The 24986-nt window shown below is 40.5% G+C and overlaps 1 protein-coding gene across 12 annotated transcripts in view; it reads left to right on the top strand.

Annotated features, from left to right (window-relative positions):
- The window catches only part of PCDH15 (protocadherin related 15), a 659401-nt gene that overhangs the window by 338535 nt on the left and 295880 nt on the right, over window positions 1–24986 (top strand). For all 12 annotated transcript variants that reach the window (XM_082222007.1, XM_082222006.1, XM_082222001.1 and 9 more), the window contains one exon: window positions 19728–19846. In XM_082222007.1, coding sequence (XP_082078133.1) covers window positions 19756–19846 — 91 coding nt within the window. In that variant the 5' untranslated portion in view covers window positions 19728–19755. The remainder of the gene's footprint in view (window positions 1–19727; window positions 19847–24986) is intronic.

Here is a 24986-nt window from a genome sequence, read left to right as displayed (position 1 = left end):
GTGGACTGTTCTGAGATATTGTGCAATAAGCATTTGGAATTCAAACTATCCACAATAAAATCTGCATGAAAAGAACTGTTATTCTATACACAAACCATTAAATTGTGTTCATTTGTTTTCCACATGTAATGCTAGTTTTATATATTCAAATCAATTGGAATTGCACACTTTTCTAGGAGCTATATGCCGCATTTAATCTCATCTACCACAGAAAATGTTATCATCTGCTGTTCTTGGAAAAACTAGGTTCGCTTGGTAGTCAGGCCCAATAGGAGCTATTGATGACAGTCGTTGCAATCATAGGCCTTGACCATTTATATCGCTAAACTTATGTTTTTGGCAAATGGGCAGGCCAAGGTGATGTTTGGCCTTGTCTATTATCTTGCCTCAGGCTGATGTTTGAACACAGAAAGGAACACTGAAATATTTACATTGGACGCGACAAGGTGTTTATTTTCGCTTTCCTTACTGTTCTCGACTAGAATAAATTCATTTATTTATTTCAGCACATGAAAGTGGGGGGGGGATGTGGTCCTAGGCAAACTAGATTGGGCATAAAGGTAAAGGGACCCCTGACCATTAGGTCCAGTCTGGGGTTGCGGCACTCATCTTGCTTTATTGGCCAAGGGAGCCGGCGTACAGCTTCCGGGTCATGTGGGCAGCATGACTAAGCCGCTTCTGGCGAACCAGAGCAGCACACAGAAACGCCGTAGGAAGAACCTTAGCAATGGCATTTGTTGGTGGCCCCTGGCCCCTCTACTGATCAACTCTGCTTGGTGCCTGGTGTGCACCTAATCAAGGTGCAATCTAAAAATGTGCAATTTTGGTTGTTAGTAAGGGTAATGAGTACAGAACAGATATCCCAGGAAGCATCTGGTTGGCCACTATGAAAAGCATTGTGTTGGGATAGAAAGACCTTTGGTTTGTCCAAATGGGCTCTTCCGTAGGAGCCGGTTCCTAGGGGCCGAGGGATCTTCTGCACCGCCCCCCTACTCAAATGTTTTTTGGTCTGAAGGGTTGAAACACAAGAACAGGCCTTCTCTGCAGTGGCTCCCCATCTGTGGAATGCTCACCCCAGGGAAGTTCGCCTTCATTATACACCATTAGGCACCAGGCAATAATGTTCTTTTTAACCAGGCCTTCGGTTTGTTTTGATTGACATCCTATGCCCTTTTATAATAATAATAATAATAATAATAATAATAATAATAATAATAATAATAATAATATATTATTTATGTTAGGATATTTCCGTTCCACCTTAAAAGGGAGCAGGCTGTGAGTCACAGAGTCTGCGTATTTCCTGTTCACAGGATGTTTATGTTGTCTGTTGCTTTCGTTTTCTCTCTGTCTGGAGACACTGACGCAGGCAGTCATGTCTTTCTTTGTTCTGATCAACTCTGAATAAAACTTGTAAATAATGCTCTCCTGAGTGCAACTTTTGGCTGTGCATTATCTGCTGATAAAGAGTGTGCATCGGCTCTAGAATGTTCTGGAGCTCATGTCGCCAATTGCTGATACTGCGTGTCTACGGGAGGTCGATGGATCGTCCGGCAGCCGGCTTGGGGGCCATGATGGACTTTATCTCCCTGGCAGTATCCCAACAATTTATACCCCGCCCATCTGGCTGGGCCTCCCAGCCACTCTGGGCGGCTTCCATAGAAACCAAAAATACACTAAAATATCACACGTTAAAAACTTCCCTGAACAGGGCTGCCTTAAGATGTCTTCTGAATGTCAGGTAGTTGTTTATCACTTTGACATCTCGTGGAAGGGCGTTCCACAGGGCGGGCGCCACTACCGAGAAGGCCCTCTGCCTGGTTCCCTATAGCTTTGCTTCTCGCAATGAGGGAACTGCCAGAAGGCCCTCGGCGCAGGACCTCAGCGTCCGGGCAGAACGATGGGGGTGGAGACGCTCCTTCAGGTATACTGGACCAAGGCCGTTTAGGGCTTTAAAGGTCAGCACCATCACTTTGAATTGTGCTCGGAAATGTACTGGGAGCCAATGTAGGTCTTTCAAGACCGGTGTTATATGGTCTCAGCGGCCGCCCCCAGTCACCAGTCTAGCTGCTGCATTCTGGATTAGTTGTAGTTTCCGAGTCACCTTCAAAGGTAGCCCCACGTAGAGCGCATTGCAGTAATCCAAGCGGGAGATAACCAGAGCATGCACCACTCTGGCGGGGCAGTCCGCAGGCAGATAGGGTCTCAGCCTGCGTACCAGATGGAGCTGGTAGAAAGCTGCTCTGGATACAGATTTTACCTGTGCCTCCATGGACAGCTGTGAGTCCAAAATGACTCCCAAACTGCGCACCTGGTCCTTCAGGGGCACAGTTACCCCATTCAGGACCAGGGAATGTGGGGTATTTTTTTGTTGGGGGGAATTATTGGGATGTTGTTTTTGTTTTGATATGTTTTAATTTTGTTCCGTGAACTGCCCTGAGACCTCCAGGTATAGGGTGGTATATAAATTCAATAAGTTGTTGTTGTTAGAGGGGCCCGGGGCACCCCAAAGTTGATTAATATTGCCATTCAAATAATGTATATGTGTCACATCATGTGACTGATTATGCAGGGTGGGGCTTACCTGCCCCCCCATATTTTTTCAAGTTGGCACCCCAGTGGACTCTTCGTATGTTCTTGCCTGACTCAGGTGTGTGTAAATGAGGCTTTGTTTTTCAAGATCTACTGCGTCACATGAGTTGCCCTAGACTTTTGGACATTAGTACAAGGAACAGGACATGTATGGATCAGGATTCTAAATATTGTATTGGTGCACCTGTTATCTTAAACCTCTCCTTAATATGGTTTCAGATTCACACAGTTGAGCGGAATGGGGAAGGGGAGAAAAATATAAGTGTGAAAAAGTTGGTATGCAGAATTAAGTTTTTTAAGAAAATGTTTTTCCTTAATATTGGTATATTAGAATGCTGGTATATCACTCTGTGTCTTCTACAACTACCACTTGGGAAATTCCTTTTTCCCCATCTTGAACCGCAAACAGCTTTTTTCAGCTTACATTAAAAGACAAGTACTTCAGACTTGCCTCAAGTTGTTGAAAATGTTCCAGTACATTATTGTCCTTTAGTTTTTATAGTTTTTTAAAAAAATAAAATTAAAATTATTGGACTGGATAATGACAACGTTAATCAATAATTATTAATTACCCTAATTGATTGTACCAATGATGAGCAAGGCGTGCACTTCAGTTCTCTATGAAACCGTAGAAGCAAATCATAACATTTTTCTGAAGGACACAAAACCTAGTGGTGTTTTAATGCCTAGGCTTTTATGTAATAGAAGATGCTGGGCTCCATCAGACTTCTAGCTTTATGCCCAGCAGCAAGTTGGGTAATGAAGCACTAATAACATTGTAATGTATCATTGAAGAGCCACACAACTGTGGACAGAGAGCAATTCCTCCCTTACCACTTTTACACATTCATAAAGTGAAATCATACTTTTTGTTATTAAATTAAACCAGATCATTAAGCCTCTAATTAAGGTATCAATTGCGCCATCATTTTCTTGCCCACATTTATTGATTTTCCCTCCTGTGAAATTCCAGGCTCCAGTGGTTATGCTGGATATTACCAATGTAACAGATGTTTAATTTTTGCTTTAAAAAAACCAAAAAAACCAGCCTCCAGTATTGAGGATGTAAAATGTAGTGGCCCAAGCAATTGACCAGAAATTGAAATTCCAAGGCAGAAACCATTAGCAGCAACTAAGGATTTGGTTAAACTGTGTTTCAGCCAAGGTACAATGTTTCATCAGCACTGTAGTTTTCTCTTTATGTGCCATATGTCTTGCTTTGCAAATATGGCTCTGTTTAAAATGCAGTTGCAAAGAACACCTGTGGGGTGAGATGTGTTTCTGTCATATGTTCATACACAGAAATCTAGATGAGTGAAAAAACGATATAATTCAAGGACCGCATGTTGGCCTATTCATAGCCTTCAGCTGGAATACCAGAAATTAGGTGTAGGAGAATCCAAACCATTCATAATAAATGGCCACATAATGTAAATTGCATACAGCCAAAGTATACACATTAGCTCAGGTCTGGTTAATGATATATTAACAGGGCGCGCCACTGTACTTAATGAATTGCTACTTCTGCATGTATAATTATGAACAAATTAATGATTCTTCTTCAGACATATCAGAAACGGTTCTCACAAGAACCCTAAAAATGCTCCCATGTGGTCAGAAGCCTCTGGCTAGTTATGCCAGCTATTGGCGCTTGTAATTAAAAGTGTTACAGTTGACCAGAGAGACACTCATTACACCTTCCTCGCTGTGATGGTGCTCATCTGCTGTCTCCCTCACCTTCTGGTGGCATGGAGATTTTTATATCATCAAAAGGCATAAAAAGAGCACTGCTTCTTCTGGTGCTGCAAGAAAAACCCTCTGGGCACAAGGATGTCATCTGGGCATGTGTGAGGTTTTCTCTTTTCGAGGCATTCTGTACGAACCAGCCAGACCACAATCCCCTCTGTTCTTCTTGACTTCTTGATTTGTTGTTTCCTCTGTAATTGTTAGAGTTAATTACACTAATTACACTTTTCAGGAGTTAGGGATCTCCTGAATTAAGCCGCTTAGTCTCCCATGTGCTCTGTTCAACCAGCACCTAAGACTGCTTCATGTGCTGAGCTTCATAATGCATGGCTGGAAATCAGGGGTCAGAAAACGTTTTCAGCAGAGGGCCGGTCCACTGTCCTTCAGACATTGTGGGGGGCCAGGCTATATTTTGGGGGGAAATGAATTAATTCCTATACCCCACAAACAACCCAGAGATGCATCTTAAATAAAAGGACACATTCTACTTGTGTAAAAACACGCTGATTCCTGGACTATCCGCGGGCCGGATTTAGAAGGTGATTGGGCCGGATGTGGCCCCCAGGCCTTAGTTTGCCTACCCATGCTGTAAATCAAGTTGATGCAGGAGAATTCTCTGCTGCTGCTGCTGCTGAATCCAAATGCTCTCCCCCCTTTTACTGATAGCAGCCTTTTTGAGCCAGTGGGGATGCCGTCAGTGGAATGGAGAGAAGGGCTATTTTTTTCCTTATTCTTCTCCCCCTGCAGCTTCCCCCACCCATATGTCCACACTCTTCTGAAATGTCCCCCAACCCTTTGGAGGAGAGTGTTTTTTTCGGGGGAGGGGTGGGTGTTGGTCTAAAGTAAAGTTTCAAAAAAATAAAAAATTCAAAAATTAAAGTTTCAAAAATAATAATAATAAATGAATCCTTCACTGTTCCAGTGACAGAAGCCCCTGCTGGATCACAGAGTCTTTCTTCATCTGAGGAATACAGTGGATATAACCCACTGCATCTAAAATAATTTAAGCGGTTTTTGTTACTTAGTTTGTGATAGTTGCGTGTATATAGAATCATAGAATCATAGAATCATAGAGTTGGAAGAGACCACAAGGGCCATCGAGTCCAACCCCCTGCCAAGCAGGAAACACCATCAGAGCACTCCTGACATATGGTTGTCAAGCCTCTGCTTAAAGACCTCCAAAGTAGGAGACTCCACCACACTCCTTGGCAGCAAATTCCACTGTCGAACAGCTCTTACTGTCAGGAAGTTCTTCCTAATGTTTAGGTGGAATCTTCTTTCTTGTAATTTGGATCCATTGCTCCGTGTCCGCTTCTCCGGAGCAGCAGAAAACAACCTTTCTCCCTCCTCTATGTGACATCCTTTTATATATTTGAACATGGCTATCATATCACCCCTTAACCTCCTCTTCTCCAGGCTAAACATGCCCAGCTCCCTTAGCCGTTCCTCATAAGGCATCGTTTCCAGGCCTTTGACCATTTTGGTTGCCCTCCTCTGGACACGTTCCAGTTTGTCAGTGTCCTTCTTGAATTGTGGTACCCAGAACTGGACACAGTACTCCAGGTGTGGTCTGACCAGAGCAGAATACAGTGGCACTATTACTTCCCTTGATCTAGATGCTATACTCCTATTGATGCAGCCCAGAATTGCATTGGCTTTTTTAGCTGCCGCGTCACACTGTTGGCTCATGTCAAGTTTGTGGTCAACCAAGACTCCTAGATCCTTTTCACATGTACTGTTCTCAAGCCAGGTGTCACCCATCTTGTATTTGTGCCTCTCATTTTTTTTGCCCAAGTGCAATACTTTACATTTCTCCCTGTTAAAATTCATCTTGTTTATTTTTGCCCAGTTCTCTAATCTGTCAAGGTCGTTTTGAAGTGTGATCCTGTCCTCTGGGGTGTTAGCTACTCCTCCCAGTTTGGTGTCATCTACAAATTTGATCAGGATGCCCTTGAGTCCATCATCCAAGTCATTGATAAAGATGTTGAATAAGACCGGGCCCAAGACAGAACCCTGTGGCACCCCACTAGTCACTCTTCTCCAGGATGAAGAGGAACCATTGATGAGCACCCTTTGGGTTCGGTCAGTCAGCCAGTTACAAATCCACTGAGTGGTAGCAACTTACTGACCTGGCAACTTACAGATGTTAGTAGCTTCCATATTCTCCAAATCATATTTTAGAGTGTAAAAGCTCAAGGAAATGGTTGTGTTACATGTGATGTTCAGAATGACTTAAAGCATCCTCGTGCTATTTGTAGTTAATTTAAGCTAAGAAGCAGAAGAAGAAGAAGAAATATATGTTCTTGCATATGTATCACACCTGGAGGAAATGCAGGCAAACAATCTTATGCATGTTTACTCAGAAATAAGTTCAGTGGGGCTTATTCCCAGGAATTTATGCATAGGATTGCAGCCTTAAGCATCATTTTGAAACTAATATAAGACATAAATAATTCTAGTTCATACTTTATGTTCTCCAAGTTCCTGTGACTGGTAAAAGCTTCTCCAACATATTAAACATATCAATTCTAAATGCATATGGGATTTATTGTGACTCTGGGGTTTTTTAATCTCTGTTTTTTTTAATATGCTATTTTTTAATTCTTAAGACCTCACATAACTTTTAAAATGTGCACCGTAATGTGGGTTTTCATTTAGGCTTGCAATTTAAATAAATAAATGTAGAGAAGCAACAGAATTCCAAAGTGTGCCCTACCTTAGCAAATCACAACGTGGGTGTTCTTGACAGGTTTGTCCGGATCTTTATCAGCAAAAAACAAACAAACAAAAAACAAAAATAAATAATTTGCTTATGTCCTATCATACCTGCTGGCAAAAGATATCATATGCTGTTTTTTTAATGGTGTTTGTTGCCCTAAAATAGATTAAACCTGGAGTGGTGTTAACACAATGGCAACAGGAAATTAATGAAATTCCTAATCTGCTTTATGCACCTTAAATATCCCCTTCCCATTCATCATAAATATATAGGGTACTTGCTGTGGGCATACCGCTGCCTTGTTTCCCCTGCAGCATAGACTGGATTGCACAGTAACAAATTGGGAGATTAGGTTTTTTTATATATAAAGACTTTTGCTGTTTTTCTGTTTCTTGATAAGAACTGCATGCAATAAAATCCTTCCAAAACACGCATCTTATCAACACTGATCTCATTAGCTTAGAAGTAAACTTGATTCCTGTCATCTAGGATTCTGCGTCTCCCCTCCCCATGGAGGAAAGCATGTTTTTTGAATTAGTAACAGCAACAGGCTGCTCTATAGGCTTCAGTGGTGGGATCAGGAAAAATAGAGCTTAAAACAAGGCAATATCTGCTTCACTTTTATTGAACTTACCACCTTCCCTTTCTACACACGTATCAATATCAAGAGAATAAAAATACTGACTTCTTAAATGGGCATAGTATGAACAGTTGTTTTGAGATTATTTACAAACAAGCTCTAGTGTATCTTTCCTTTTAAATGGGGCACTTGCTGCTAGATCCAACCGAAGCTGGTTTAGTAGTCAGAACACCTGGCAACAATTGCATTTCTATTGAGAAATCTATTGTTTTGAGTTTGGGGGAGTAATCTGTAGGCCAAGACCCTCCTAATGCCTACCCCCCCAATTCCTGGATCAAGCACAGATTCAATTGGTGTAATAGCCAGGCCAGCTTGGTAATGGCCCACTAAGCATGGCCTGAAGGTGAGAGGGGGTGTGGCTCTGGGCTGGAGAACACTTGAGTACCCACACACACACACCTCAACTGTTTGTTAGAAAGAAAAAAGCCTAGAATACAGTGGTACCTCAGGTTAAGAACTTAATTCGTTCTGGAGGTCCGTTCTTAACCTGAAACTGTTCTTAACCTGAGGTACCACTTTAGCTAATGGGGCCTCCCGCTGCCGCCACACCACTGTAGAGAGTGGAGTGATGTGAGCCAGAAGCGTCAGTCTGGAAAGGCAGATAGAGTGCCATGTTTGATTTCTGTTTTAATCCAATGCTGCAGCTATGGGGGAGGAATACCCTTTTCGGGATGTTAATTCTGTGAACCCCTCCATCATAGGCTCAGGTTGTATGTAGGTGTAAATAAACCATATACAATGGTACCTCGGGTTACATACACTTTAGGTTACATACGCTTCAGGTTACAGACTCCGCTAACCCAGAAATATTACCTCAGGTTAAGAACTTTGTGGTGGCACAGCAGCAGCAGGAGGCCCCATTAGCTAAAGTGGTGCTTCAGGTTAAGAACAGTTTCAGGTTAAGAACAGACCTCCAGAACGAATTAAATTTTTAACCTGAGGTACCACTGTATCATAAAGACTCTGCTGTGACTCATCTTCAAAAGGAAACATGAACACCGAGAAAGCAGCTAGAACCCCTGGAATCTCACACTGCTCGGAGATTGGGGTGGCGTACAACAGTTTTTATGGTGTTGTTTAAAATGGTCTCTGTTAGTACCGTAATTTCTGGTGAAGACTTTAAGAGACACATATAGAAAGATACATTTAGAGACAGGTTCTCCAGTTCAAAGCTGCACATAGGCTTTAAAAGTCAAAACTTTGGTTGTCATGATGGCCATAAAGTTCTGACCAGCCCCTTGCAAGGTGGTCTCAGCAAAAACTACCAGATCGACACCAGATTTCTTCTATGTTTGCTTTGTTTATTCCATTCTATTTTCTTCTTCATACACCTCAGGGTGTTCTGCAGGAATTCCTGATTTTATTTCCACAACAACCCCGTGAAGCAGGGTCTGCTGAAGCATAATGGATTGCTCAAAACCATGAATTATCTACCAGGCCACACAATTATTTCAACACATCTTGCAATTTCAGCTATCATTGATTGCAGGATGCTCCCTTGCAAAAGTCAGTGAAAAAGTTCAAACACTTAAGCTTTTTATAGGGTTTTACATTTGCAGACAATGATTCATTAGAGCCTATAGGACATAGTATTTTCTGTAATTACCTTTTACAACCCTTGGACAAAATAACTATATTGGTTTACTTGCCTCTAAGAAAAACCCCTCCCATTCTACAGTTGTCACTGAAATTATATTCTATTCTGTCTCTAGGGTGACATTTCCAATTTTCTCTCTTTGGGAAGAACCCCCTATGTGATAGTTTGTGTGAGCTGCTTCCAGGGAAAGGTGGTTGCTTGTCACTGCAATCATTTATCTGTCTTGTGAGTAAAACACCCAACTTAACCAAATAAATAATGTCACTGAAGAGGAAATCCCTCCTCTAAAAATCTTTGTATCTTATTTGGAATGCAGGTCTGTGTGGTGTTTCTGAATTGGTAATACAGTTATGCTTATGAGTTCTTTATTATCCAGGGCACAGGTAGACAAACTAAGGCCTGGGGACCGGATCCAGCCTAATCGCCTTCTAAATCCCGCCTGCGGACAGTCTGGGAATCAGCGTGTTTTTACATTAGTAGAATGTGTCCTTTTATTTAAAATGCATCTTTGGGTTATTTGTGGGGCATAGGAATTCTTTCATTCCCCCCCCTTCAAAATATAGTCTGTGTCTGTGCCCCAAGGTCTGAGTGATAGTGGACCGGCCCCCTGCTGAAAAAGTTTGCTGGTCCCTGATCCAGGGTGTCACCCACTACTTTTCCCCCCAATTTACTTGCATACAGAGGACAGGAGAAGGAGATTAAGCATTTGGGTGGGTTTCCATAGACCAGATTAGGCTGCAGCTCCTCTTATCCTAAAGTCTGTTTAGCAATTTTGGGAAAGCATTGCTACTAAGATGTTGTCAGCGACTAGGTTTTGGTCTGGAGGCTAGGGCAGAATTGAGACTGGTGCTGCTCAGGCCCTCAAGGCATCCATGCCTCTGAGAGATGGATGGTAGTAGACAAAGAGAGACTTACAGGATGTTACTCCTTTTAGAAAGAGAACTGTATGAGTGCAATCTTTTTTTATAATAGCAACAAAACCACCCTGAAGACTAAGGACAGGTGGAAACTTCATCAGTTTAGTACAGCATGTGTCCTCAAGATAGGGTGACATTGTGCTCCCTGTGGAGAAGAGAAACTACACAGTGTGAAGCCTGAACTACTGCCCTAGAGGAAGATATACATCACTGCCTTCAGATGACTTGTGCCTGCAAGGCAGCTCTTTCCCAATGCTTGTGTCTCAGGCCTTGTTTCTCTGTAATTTCCCATTATCCTTTGATAATAGAACTCTGATTCTCTCAAGCTTTTTTCTAGCTATGTTACTCTGCCAATTGCATGGATGTAACCCAAAGAGCCAATCCGATTCTCACATTTAGCATTGCTGTAACTTTCAATTAAAATGTGCGCTATTAAGCTCTTAAGGTTCATTAAGGAGAAACTGAATTAAATTTTACATCTTATTGACACTACTGCTGCTATCACCTTGAATTGAAAGGCCTAGCAAAATGGCAGCCTTCTGTTCATTTTGCTTGCATAATGGAAAATTACAATGATTATGTTGAACTTGGCAATTAATATAGTGGATTTTGATTTATCATCCAGTACATTATCTTGAGGAAATGAAGTCAGATATTGTAGGCCTCCACTTCTATCCACTTCTAACTTATGAAAATGAATTTTAAGGCTGCAAGTCTTTCTCCAGCTTTCTTGTGAGTAAACCCCATTAAACACAATAAAACTTAACGGTAATCCTATACATGTCTCCTCAGAAGTAAGTCTAGTGGGTCTTACTCCTAGGTAAGTTGATAGGGGATTGCACCCACAAGTTTGACTAGACATCTATAGGATCGTGCAGTTACAATGGTTTTACCGAATGATAGAGGGTGAATATAGCCAAATAAATGCGGGGGGTGGGGTGGACACTGAAACTACTTTCATAAAATCTGTTCAAGTTATCTCCCTTTTAGTATGCCTCATTTGTACTGTACTAAAGATTACCAAGTGGGAGTATTAATAGAGCTAATATGGAGGCATTTGTATCCTGTAGGGCAGATGATTCTTGTCAGCCTGGGAAGGTAGCCCGGGAGAAATAAAACTCTGATCCTAAGCCTCTGCTGCCTTGTGGCTATACTCATTCATGAGAAAGCCTTCGGGAGTAAACCCATTGCCTTGTGGGCCATCTTCAGGAGATGCTTATTACACTTTACATCCATGTAGCGTTAAACCATGGTTTACTTTTACAACTGAACACAGCCATTGCAATTAAAAGGCAGTGTTTAACAGCACTGTTGCAAATGGGCTTAGCTTGATACACTCAGGATAAAGCCCTGAATTGTTACTGCGTTCTCAAACCATAAAGTGAACCATCCTACAAATGTGCCCTCAATTACTTGAAGAAGCTACAATATTTTCCTTACCAATTCCAGTGTGTGTCTTGCTTGATTTAAGAGTTACGGTGAAATCCCATTCCTTTCCAATCAGGACAATATAGAAGAAAATGCGTCTTACAGTTTGGGTCCACTTTCAGAGTGGAAAGGAAGGCAGATAACTATTCAGTCTGCAATGCCAAATACACTTACTAGGGGACTTGCTTCTAAGTAAATGTGCATAGGATTATGTGCCAATCACTTGCTAAAAGTAAGATTTCCTGTACAAGCAAGTATGTATTTGGAAAACACTTTTTGAGTGGAAGAATTACGGTAGTTTGCACGTGGAAATTGCATGTATCTGGTTTTATTTGTTAATGTGTGTCAGGAAAAGTTGAATATCATATATAGGAATACACCAGGTTTAATTGTTCACTTGCCCACGGTCAAAGAGATTTGGAAGTTTAAATCTCATCAGTTGTTCACGTAGATAACTTCTGAGAAAGTTTACTGTTTGTAATTGGGTGTGTTAGTTTTGAGAGTGTTAATGGAAGGGAAAGAACAGCACCATAATGCAATCTGATCCTTCTGTTAGCCTAAAATGGCATATCTTCTGATACAGCTGAGCTTTGTTATCATATCATTATAGGATTGGAAGGTACCAAGGGTTATCTAGCCCATCCCTCTGCAGTGCAGGAATCTCAGCTAAATAATCCCTGACAGATGGCAACCCAACATCTGTTTAAAAACCTCCAGTGAAGGAGAGTTCACCACTTTCCAAGGCAGTCCTTTGCATTGCCAAACAGCTCTTACTGTGAGCTGTCATCCTTAAGTTGGTTCTGAAATTATTTCCCATTCCTTTCTGTGTGCAAAATGGGTGGAGGACTTGATTACAAAGATTCAGCTCCAGGATCAATAAATCCTGCCTACAAGTCAAACCAATAATTTACTTGCATGGATAATCATTCGTCTAGTTCTCACTAAGGTAGCAAAACATAGGCTGTGACATTTCAAAAATCAGGTAGAAATTAACACATGACTGGATGCTTCCACAGGTTACAACAAAAATTAAAAAAACGAAAGAACTTTTCAAATAGGAAACTAGTATGTCACCAAGACTACTAGGCTAGGCCCCTGACACCTACGGTAGATTTCTATATGCAGGGAGCTGCTGTATTTGTATGGAGTAGAATGTGATAATGCAATTTAGTCTGTGCAGCTTGTCTTCAGGTGTAGTCTGAAGTGAGAAAGCCCAGGCATAAGTTTTCACCTTAGTGAGAACTTGTAATAATTACAGCTGCAATCATGAAAATTGCATCTGGGGAACTGTAGTTATATCCATGGATCCTCTCATACACACAGAGAGAGAGAGAGACAGAGAGAGAGAGAGAGAGGGAGGGAGGGAGAGAGAGAGACATATATGTATATATGTATGAATGAATCAATGATTGTGCAAGAACCAGACAAATTAGACTTTCAGTGTTCTGGTCTCAACTCAGCATGCTGACTTAGTATCAAAGATGCGTGTTTCCAATGACTGATTTTGGGTCTTAAAATGTCAGTGGTGCCCTGTGTGGTGCTTAAATTTGGTGTCCCCCCCCCCCCCGGTTGTTCATCATTGTTGCAAGGCCCCTGCAAAACACTCTCGATTTGGCACCAAGTGCAGGTGAACCAGCCACTCTCCCCTAAATCCACCTGTGTGTTTGAAGTATTTAGGGAGTAGCCTTAAACAAATGCAGCCTACTCATTTGAAAGTGATGCTTCTTAAACATCATGTAGAAATTTGTATGTGATCAGCAGCACGTATAAATATATTGATGTAGAATTCTGAAACCATTTCAAATTATTTGTATTCCTTAAAAATGAAATTTCAAAATAAAACAGGAAAGGAAAAAAAATCACTACATTTATTGTATCATGCAAAAAAAAAGTGTTCTCACAATGGATTAAAGAGAATAAGTATATAACAGTTGGGAAGTGAAATGGGGAGGTTTCTATTTGAAAACATTATTAAGGAGAAGGTCAAACCAACAGAAAGCCCTCTTTTTAATTAGCAACATCTCGCATTGTCTTCATTGCCCTCCTATATGTCTTCCCGTGGGTGACATGTTTTTATCAGCCCTTGAATAACTGCTTTCAGCTTTTAACACATTTGGCAATATGTACAACAGGTGATCATTTTTAGAATGTGAGCTGAGTTTGAGGATGTTTTATTCATGGACTCAAAAGTATTCAGAATGCATCATAGAACACAGATCCAAACATACTTGAGTATATTTATGATTCATCGCTACTTTCAATTAAAATGCCACGAATTAATTGTTCTAAGAATCACGTCTTCTACAAGCCTTGTGGGGGATGAAATCAACCATTCCAAATTAATTTTATCAACTCAACAAAGCACAAATGACTGTTTAAACTTTACTTAAATACCGTCCCTTGTTCAAAATAAACAATTCAGACTAAGGCTAAAATCCTATATCCACTACTTTGCAGTACACCCCGTTAACTTTAATGGGACTTACTTCTGAGTAAACATGCATAGGATTGCATTGTTAATCTCTAAAAATAGTGTATGCATGTGTATGTAAAATTATTTGCTAGTGCATTTTAAATGGCATAAGCCTTGAGTCATACCTTCAGAGAAAGTATATGGTATAGTCATTACTATATATGATATTTTTCAGTTGTTTTATATGAAAGAAAACATCTCAAAGCAATTTAACAAGTACAGGCAGGTAGGTTTCAACCTAAGTACATGTGAAAAAGGCTGAAGGAAGCCCTTGCTTCTTGATGAGATATTATTCTATTCTAAAGTGGTTCAGTCTTGACTAGGACTAAACCATGCCCTTTGAATCTACTCCTAAAATAGCCAACCTTTCCTAGCAGAATTCATTTATTCATTCATTTACTTACATTGATAATGAGAGTTCTCTGGGTGGCTCACAAAACACTGTTCCCAACTATTCCTATGGAATTAGGATTTTTCTGTCCAGAAGAATGGCCTTAGTTCAGATCAGGTATCCTCTTTGTAATGCTGACAGCAACAAATACACAGGCACACATTCTGAAAATCACTTCAACAAACTACTGTGATCCTTTGGGGAATTAATTTATTCCTAGGCTTGTGAAATTGTTGACCCATTTCTAGAGGCATCAGAGGGAATATGGGATATTGCATACTGTCTCATCTGCTGAACCTGTTCACAACATAGCCAATTAATCTCCCTTCTACTGAAATAAATAAATTAAAATGCCTTATTGTTAGAAGTAGCTGTTTCTCTCCCCAACCCCAAGCATATTTGGCCTTTAATGCTGTAGTTTATCTGAGAACATGACAGGATGGCCAAACTGTGTCTCAAGGTCAAGAAACCGAGAATAGGAAGAGAAATAAATGAAGCATGCATGCCAAGGGGAAACACACTTGGACTCAAGGAGAGGAAGGTGGCAATAATGCAGTCCGTGGTGTCCAAAACATAGATTCCCCAGCATCTTCACCTGGGCTGAAGGATGGAAGGGTAAATTCACAGCGGAATTGAGGAAGCAGCAAGAAGACACTTACAGATAGAAAAAAACTACATCGTGATTGGATATGTAAGGAGGGTGGAAGTGGGTGTTTTGGGGGTGCATATGCATAGGACTGGTTTGCATATTTGGCAGCAGACAAGGATCCGGGAACCCCAGCTGCTACTTCACTGCAAAGTGGAGAAATGCTGGGAAGATTCGTTTGAGAGAATTTGTGTGTGTGCATGTGTTTAACACTTCACCAACAACTCCCCCCCAATCAGATTTTCTCCATTTGATGCAGCACATTACTTTCATTGAGAGCTGAGCACCCTAAATCCCTTCTAGGCATTCCCTTCAATCCTCTGGGGAAAAGAGGAGACGAGAGAAAAGTTTCATAGTGCAAGCATAAATCCTTGCACTAAAGAATAAACACATTAAATACCTCCCATAGAATTGAAGGAGGACTTGTAAGCCACCCAGTCCATCCCCTATTCATTGTATGAAAACTAGGGCTAAGCATCTCTAACTGATGGCTGACTTGATTCTGCTCCAAGAGTTTCAATGAGGGAGAACCCACTAGTTTAGATAATTGATTATACAAGCTGCTCTTACTGTCAAGAGGTTTCCCCAAATGTTTAACCAAAATCTGCTCTCCTGTCATTTTCACTCATTGCATTTACTCCCCTGTCCCTTTGGGACAGCAGCAAATATTTTCTCTTTTCTATGTCGAAGTCCTTCGGGTATTTGTAGAGCGCTATCACATTAAACCCGCTGTCTTCTCTTCCCCAGGCTCAGTATACCCAATTTTGTTTTATCTGTATACTTTTTCTGAGGTGTTTTTCTTTTTCTTCAAAGCTTTCCATTTTTTGCATTGTAATGTTTTCTCCTTGAAACAATGTTCTGTTACTGTCTTGCCCACTATTCACCTCCTTGCATTATCCTCTGTCTTTCCCCACTCTGTGTCCTTCTCTCTCCCCCCCCCCCCACCATCCCCAAGCATCTGATGTGCCACTTTAGGAGTTCTTGGAATGTATTTTTTATTATTATTAAAATAATAAAGACAGTGAGAGATTTTACTTTCTTGGGCTCCATGATCACTGCAGATGGTGACAGCAGCCACGAAATTAAAAGACGCCTGCTTCTTGGGAGAAAAGCAATGACAAACCTAGACAGCATCTTAAAAAGCAGAGACGTCACCTTGCCAACAAAGGTCCGTATAGTAAAAGCTATGGTTTTCCCAGTAGTGAGAGCTGGACCATAAAGAAGGCTGATCGCCAAAGAATTGATGCTTTTGAATTACGGTGCTGGAGGAGACTCTTGAGAGTCCCATGGACTGCAAGAAGATAAAACCAATCCATTCTTAAGGAAATCAGCCCTGAGTGCTCACTGGAAGGACAGATCGTGAAGCTGAGACTCCAATACTTTGGCCACCTCATGAGAAGAGAAGACTCCCTGGAAAAGACCCTGATGTTGGGAAAGATGGAGGGCACAAGGAGAAGGGGACAACAGAGGAGGAGATGGATGGATAGTGTTCTCGAAGCTACCAACATGAGTTTGACTAAACTGCGGGAGGCAGTTGAAGACAGAAGTGCCTGGCGTGCTCTGGTCCATGGGGTCATGAAAGAGTCGGACACGACTAAACAACAACAATTATTAATTTCCTTGCACACACTTCTCAGGACAATGTACAGAAAGTAATAAAAGCAACTAAATAGCAGCTTAAAACAATACAAAAAATAGGAGCAGATAAAAACCAATGCCAAGTAGACACCCATGGCAAAGACTTATCCATTCATTGCAGTAAGTGCTATGGCATTCGAAAGCCCCTTGATTATTATTTTTTGAAAGGTGGTTGGTTATATGTGTGTTAAAAAAACAAGAATAGTTGATAAATTTTGTATTCGTGAAAGAGGGTGGACTGTGGTTTTCCATACAATAAAGTGACTTATCAGGGTATTGGTTCCGACAACCAGTTTTGTCAGCCCTTTATTCATTATTCTGCAACTATCTTTGAAAAGAATTCTAGCTTTTACTTCAAATATATCATATTTGTTGGCTTCCCTTCTAACTGATGTCATATATCTATTTGCTGAATTTGCTCAAAACATATAGTCATTGGAAACAACTGCTTTCTCTCGCCGAATACCATACAAATCATAAGTTGAGAAATCAAGAGCAATTCCTCAGTGCCTCAAGTTTTGATAGATGTGCTTGCCTGTTCCTACTTTTCGTGAAAATGCCACCTACCCCCGTTAAAGGCAAGCCTATTTTCTCTTGACTGCAATGAATATAAAGAGGTGATGAAAGATGCAGAGAGGAGCTTTAATGTCTTGACATGATACCATTGTTTGTGATGTAAATAACTGCCAGAGACGACACTGCAAATGCACAGATAAGAAAAGTTGACTTCTGGAAGTAAAATGATAGCAGTGACTTTAATGATTTGAGAATGAAGGCAGAACAGATTGTTTTGATGTTGAGCTGAGGGTAGGAAAGGGGGAATCTGAATCAGAAAGCGGTGTGTGTGTGTGTGTGCGCGCGCACACGGGGGGGGGGGAGAGAATGTTGCTTATGTGACCATAATACAAAATATAATCATGGAACAGTGACAGTGAGTAAATACGCTAGATTTGGCAGTTTAAAGAGTTAACCCTGTATTGTTTCACACTGTACTTCTATAAATAATGCATCAAACTTACTTTAATATGGGCCTTTATCATGTTATTCATTTTGGTCCTTGCCACCGTTTTATTCCTACATGCTTAAAAAAGAGACTCTTGTCAGCATCCTTTGGCATTTTCTTCTGGTTCCTAATTTAAATGCGCTATTAAATGTGGTGGGTACTGTTGATTAGTTCATTCATCCTCTTCCTACAATTACCGGTAGTTATTTCATAGGTGCTGCCATTATAAGAAAAATACTCAATACTTAGCATTTATAACATGCTTAATATACATTATCTCAATTTCCAGAGGGGTAGATGCACTAGTCTCTTGCAGCAAAACCAACAAAAAGTTGTGTGGCGCCATACACACCAATATATGTATTATAGCACTACAGACAGAGTTTGGGATCCCAACTGCATATGCTGTGTGAGCCAACACAAAGCAGTCACATATCTAAAGGTATAAATAAACACACATTTATACATACTATGTTGCATTTATATGTTTAGCAACCATTCAATTTTACAGCTAAGTATGGTAACACAGAGGCAAATCAATAAATGACTGGCTCAAGACCAGTCAGTCAATCAATCAATCAATCCAGGGCACAGAATTCTTAAGCAGAAGTAACAGCTAGTTATAAAATGTCTTTTTAATATTAAGGGGAAGGTGGGAGAGATAGGAGGGCGTGTATGTTGGTTTCCTGAAAATCCAGATGATTAGAGTGTTGGATTTTTCATAGGACAGGGATTTAAAAGTGTGGCATCCCTGGCTGAGATGGTACAGTCATAGGTCATGTTTGTCTGAGTTTGCAGTTTAGCTCCCCTGGACAAACTATGAGACATAAGCCATAAGACAATCCTTGGTTACAGCTCATGGTTAGGAGAGAGCTAAACCATAAACCTGGGTTTGGATAACATGCTATGCCAAACCATGGCTTAACCCAATACAGAGCAGGATCAAATCACCAGAGAGAAGTGAAGCACCCACAATCTCCTTTCTGGCAGTCCAAATGTTCATGTGTTTTCACTGAGCCATTTGGAATAACAACTGGGAATGAAGAAAGAGAAAAAAAGATTTTGTATTGAACAGTGTGTTCCTAATTTATCTCAAAAACAGATAGGTAGCCGTGTTGGTCTGCCATAGTCAAAATAAAAAAATTCCTTCCAGTAGCACCTTAAAGACCAACTAAGTTAGTACTTAGTACCAAGTACTAACTTAGTTGGTCTTTAAGGTGCTACTGGAAGGAATTTTTTTATCTCAAAAACAGAGTTATTCCGCAGGAATTTAAAAGTTAATCCTTTCAATTTTTTAAATGGAAGCATATAAAGAACATAAAGTAAAACATAAATAAAGGTTGAGTTTCAAAGAAATAGTCGCATTAGCAGGAGTCAGTACAGTGAGCCCCACTATGGGGCTTCCTCCCTTCCCCTATGCCCCGCCCATGGCCCTGTGGGATTGGGAACTTCACCTGGGATTTGAGGAGTGGAATGATTGTAATAGCAGGATATTGGATTATACCCAAACTCCTGAACATAACAAATAAAACTCACTTCCAGAGACTAAAAGGCACAACAAAAATCATACAATAATTACTTTCTACAAAGTACAATAGAGATATGACAAATGTCACTATTATTCCTAAAGTTACTGTAGCAAAAGTAAACAACTATGAGTTCCACAAAGTAGTATGCTGAGATGGCAGCATAACATCATTCATTTCCTTTTTCACATGCACTGCAAAAACAAACCACTCAGATCTAAAACTATCCCTCTTTTTTACTCCTCCTAGCCTATTTTATTTTGTCTACTTTTGAGCCAAAGCAGTATCCCGAAACATAGAAGATATATGATGGTGTTCATGTGAATCTTTCAAACAAGCAATTTTTTTTCAGCTGAATTTACACAAACAGGTTTTAAAATCGATTTTTCTTCTTCTTTTACTTCCTTCCAGATCTGCCTTGATTGAAGTGTGACATAAAATGTTACAGCGGCTTTGCTTCTCAAAATGGTTAGCGATAGGGATTGCAGTTTCTGCTGTCTTCATGGATTCTTTGGCCCAGAATGATGATGGTAAGTGTCTTTCTGTGTGCTGCATAATTCTGGAAAAAACAAAACCCTATACTTGATTTCATAAATATATAATTCATAAAGCAAGTTCTCCCACATCTTCAAAGGACCACCCTATGTCTGCTTTGGCTAAAGTGCTGGGTAAAAGATAGAGCCCACAAATTCTGTGAATATATGATAATCTCAGACCTCCTAGAATTACAGCTGCAGACTGTAGAATCATTACAGAGCAATTAGTGAACCCTCAGCTTTGTACACTCCATAGTTTTTTGGTTGGGTCACCAGTGTAGACAGAAGGATGAATTAAGATGGCATGTTTTGGTATATAGTGAGCATATCGTTTGAAAGTTTTCAGTAGCAATTGTGATGCCAAGTTGGAATGAACCTATATATTTATGGACAATTCTGCATGCGACTCTTCATGCTATTCAAGACTGCTATTTCTTCCCCTTGGCTGGACATTTATTTGTTATTGGATTTGCCTACTTACATCCAAAATGGTGTGATATAGCAAGGTGGCACCAACATGAGAAAATCCCAAATGGTAAAAACCAAAATGTGGGGAGTCATCATATGTTTTGCATCAAAGCAATGTTTTGCATTGCACTCAGAACCAATGATTCTGCTTGATGGAAAGTTTGTGGAAGATGATTCAGACTAAACATTAGGAGAAATGTCCTACTGATAAGAACTGTTTGACAGGCTAGTACATAAAGTAGTGGGCTGCCCTTTACTAGAGATAGGTAAGCTGAGTCTGGATGGCCATCAGCCAGGGATGCTGTAGTTACAGACTGCATTGAGCAGTACATCATCCTACCTGACCTGAAAGGTTCAGCTCTATCCCCCCCCCAAAAAAAGACCAATCAGCTCTGTGGGCATGTGTATCCTCTTCTTTTTAAAACATTCTAAGATCATTTCCAGTTTTCAGATAAAAATAGCAAACATTAGCATGTGAACATTATTTATGATGTTATTTAACTGAAAGAAAATTAGCTCAATAAAAGTAAAACATAGAGCCTACAATCCATATATTATTCTATAGATCATGATTAGCATGCACACAACTGTGTTTTACTGAACTAACTATAATACACCATATCTTGGATGTGAGTTTTAATAAGTGTCTAGATGTTTTCATCTGATATTCTGTCAAAATTTCTTGTCAGCACCTTTTCTTACTTTTTCTGTTAGTCCAACTGTAGAGCAGTGGTTCTAGGAAAGTGTAGTGAAACTGCAATAGCAACCACATTACCTGTTTCATATTATGAATTTTCCTGGGATTTTGGTCACCTTGTTACATGGTTACAGAATATTTGCACCTCCCCCATTTCAGGATTGATATGGAAATAAACATATATTGTGGGATATGGGTCATTTTCTACTTATAAGGTTGTGCTGGAAGCATTTCATGTGATACCTAAGTTTTGATGAGTTGTTCGTTTTCATAGTATTTGGAACAGGTTACGTAATGAGTTGAATGAGTCCTTCAAAGGTCACAGATTCTTGCTTTGTATTTGATTGTGAAAGACCAAATACTGGTAAATTCACTCATAATGGAACTGTTTGTGAACAAATAGAAATATCATAAGATTAATTTTAAAAGTATTCTACATTTCAAATAGATGCCACTTAGAAACTGAATGCTGCTTAATATTAACCATTTAGTTTGATTTGCTAACTTGCAGATGTTCCAGTCTCTGTCTAGTAGCCTAGAACATTAAGTTATACAGGAATCTATAGCCTGATATTATTGAGATCTTAAGCAAATGTCTAAATATTCAGAGCCAACAGTATTCAGGAGGGACACACTCAAAACTTTTAATTTCTTCAGCCTGCCTTCCATACCCAGAAGGCACCAATATAACCCAGAAATTAAGTTCCTCTCCAGTACAAACTGACAAGTAGTTGTGGCTCAAATAATATATCCCCCAGCACATGGTAAACTTTGCTGCTGCTTTTGCTTAAATCACTAGGACGTAGAGAAAGTTGCTTTTAGGAGGCTCCTCTTTAGTCGGCAGTGCTATAACTGTTTCAAGAGCCCCAGGTTCATATTTAGCCTGTTGCTTTGCATTGTATCACTTTGCTATGGGAAAGTGTGTGTTTTTTGTTTTTGTTTTCAAAATTATTTTAGCTGGGTTGGTAGTGGGAGTGGATTATGCTGTTATTTGCTATGGATCATTATTACTTTGTTATATGCAATGGTGGTTTGAAAAGTAACCACTATTAGTTGTTCATGCTGTGCATCAAAGGACTGCTGCTACTTTCCACAACACTCTTGTATGTTTATACAACTATATTTAGACCAGCCCTTCCTTATAAGCAGCAACTGTCATCTGTCTTCTCTGTTTTCATCAACAGAGCTGAAAAGCTCAGAAGCTGCTGAACCAATTTGTTTTCAACCAGTATGGTGGGAGGTACTTAGGGTATTTAGGTTTGCAACAGTTCCTGAAGATCCGTGGAAATCTAATTCCTGACCCTACTGTTTGATCTGCCCTGATGTCACAGGCCATCTTAACTATCACCTGCCTGGTTTAATACTGATAGTCAGCTGCTGAGGCTATCTGTGTCATCAGAACAGCTAGTTTCAGTGGAGCCAAAAGGGACATACGTAAAGTAGAGCCAGGCTGAAAATCTTTTTCAACCACTGATGGGGTGACAGGACCTGAAACATGACACTTGCGAAAAGTCATGGGGAAGTGAGAAGTTTATCTGGATTTTTCAGGGTGGCGTTGCTGCTTACCTTACTAAACCAAGGGTTTTGCTTTCTTTTCTTGCTTTCTTAACTAAAAATGTCCCATGCCACTCAAAGTAGTACAAGGCATTTTCTGCAACTTCCTGCTGGCCACAAGTCGAGTGATGCCTTGGGAGCAACACCACAGCACATCACATCATTTCCAATGCATTATCAGCAGTGTGGTCAGTGTGTAACAGTAGGAGCTTCCTGCTGGGTGCACTTCTTGGCAGTAATGTAAGCGGCATAAACATCCTGAAAATTGCTCCCTCCACCCTCTAAGAAAGCCACAGAAAACTGGCTGCTGTTTTTGGAGGGGGAATATACTTATCAGAAATGGGGTGTGTGTGATTTCAACTCAGGCTTATGGTAAGACCTCCTGTAGCATCAAAATGGGCAGATGGGCAGAAAGAAGAAATGTTAAGGAGAGCATCTTTTGAGAGAACAAATATACAGTAAATCATACTGAAACTAGGATGGATGGGATTGCTTCACTCACTGAAACTGTTAAGATACTTGGGAAATAGATACAATGCTGAGTTGGAGCCAGGCATTTCATTCCATTGATGGAAAATATCTTTTCGTTTGATCAAGTGGAAAGGGAATTTTTGCTGATTCTCCTCTCACCCTGTAGCCTGATGCACTACCCCACAAATGTGTTGCCAGCTGACCGAAACAGTGTGAAAGCTGGTGCTGGGCATTGAAGAGGGGGACGAGTCAGCAAAAGTTCCTTCCAGCAGCAGCAGTAGCAGTGTCCTCTGAACAGAACTCAAGAGTGTCCCTTTGAAAGAACACTGCTCTGGGGATTCTCAAACAGTGGATAGTGTAATGGATGAAGCTGGGATGTAAGGGTTAAGGTGGCCCTTAAGGTATCCTGGAACAAAAAGTTGTTCAAGCGTTTGTATGCACAAGAGCCTTGAAACTGACCCTGAAGCATATGGGCAACCAGTACATATGATTTAGCAGAGATCCTCTGTGCTTTCAGCCGTCACCTGCTTTCATCAGTGAGCAATTCAGTCACTGCATTCTGCATTAGCTGAAGCTTCTAAATCAGGACCAAGGACAGCCCCTACACCAAGTGTATTGCAGTAATACAGTCTTGAGGGTTCCAATGCATGGACTGCAGTGACCAGCTATCCACATATGATCATAGATGACAAAAGAGGCTATGGATATGCCCAGGAAGCTCTGCAAAGCTGTTCCTTTCCAGAACAGGTGATTGCCTTATCTTCCAGACACAACAACCACCTACGGACAAGAGCCTCTTATCTTCCCAACAGTCAAACTCAATTTATTGGTCCTCTTCTGATCCACCACTGCATTCAGGCGCTGATCAGCCATTACAGAGGAACTGAACTGTTGTCATCAATGTACTGGTGACACCAAGCTCCAAAACTAATGACTTCTGTCAGGAGTTTAATATAGATGTTGAATAGTCTGGGAACAAAATAGTGCCAGGTCAAAAGAACGTTCCCCCAGTGCTACTCTCTGGAGTTGCCCACACAAGAAATGGAGTCACTGTAGTACAGTGCCTCTGGATCTCATGCCATGCTATCCAGGATAATGCCATCTTCAATGGTATCAAAGGCCACTGAGAGATTATGTGTAACAGAGTTGCACTCCCTCTGTTTCTCTGTCAATAAAGGTAAATCCATTGTGCAACTGAATCCATGTCCAATTTGAAAATGAATCTCAATGACTGTTTATCTGCATTTGGAGAGTGCAAGATGTATTTATTAGTCTAATGTATACTAAAAGATACTCAATTCATTCATCTTTTATATGGTAACTAATTATTCTTAGCAATATGATCTCTGAATCGCTTTCTCTCCCCTCCACCCCCCCAGCCTGTGGGCAGGATGACATCTGTTGCAAGAGATAATATCTCGGTTTAAATTGTCTGTCTTGCAATTTGGAGAGGCTTTGTGGTTTGCTATATTTGCAATTGAATTTCCTTGTGGGCAAAAGTTATTTTAATCTGAAAAGCCATTGGTAGGAGTTTATACACATAGGAACAACTATTCTAGTCTGCGATGAGTGCTGTACTTTTATCTGTTTTAGTATAGAAGTTCTGAAACTCTGTTATGGATATTTCACCCTCTATTTTGTTTAAATATAAGCCTTGTCCAGTACAAATGAGAAAATGCATTTTCTGAGATCCATATTAATTGTTTTCTGAGATCTACATCAATCTGAATAGGCAATGCACATAATCTTCACAGTGCAAAAATCCCCCAAACCGGCCAGTTAAATTATGACTTTTTAAAGTCAGCAAAATCTTCTGCTTCTAGTCTAGAAAACCATGTGAGCTTTGGGAACTCAAGAGAATAGCAAAAGTTTGCTGTTCAGAATACAAGGCTTGATGTGCACACAGCACAAACTGCTGACCTGGAAGAATCTCTGGACCACAGT

Source organism: Podarcis vaucheri (assembly GCF_965113315.1).
Source record: "Podarcis vaucheri genome assembly, chromosome: 5".
NCBI classification, from domain to species: Eukaryota; Metazoa; Chordata; class Lepidosauria; order Squamata; family Lacertidae; genus Podarcis; species Podarcis vaucheri.
Note: the sequence above shows the minus strand (reverse complement) of the source record. Positions and strands in the feature narration are given on the sequence as shown.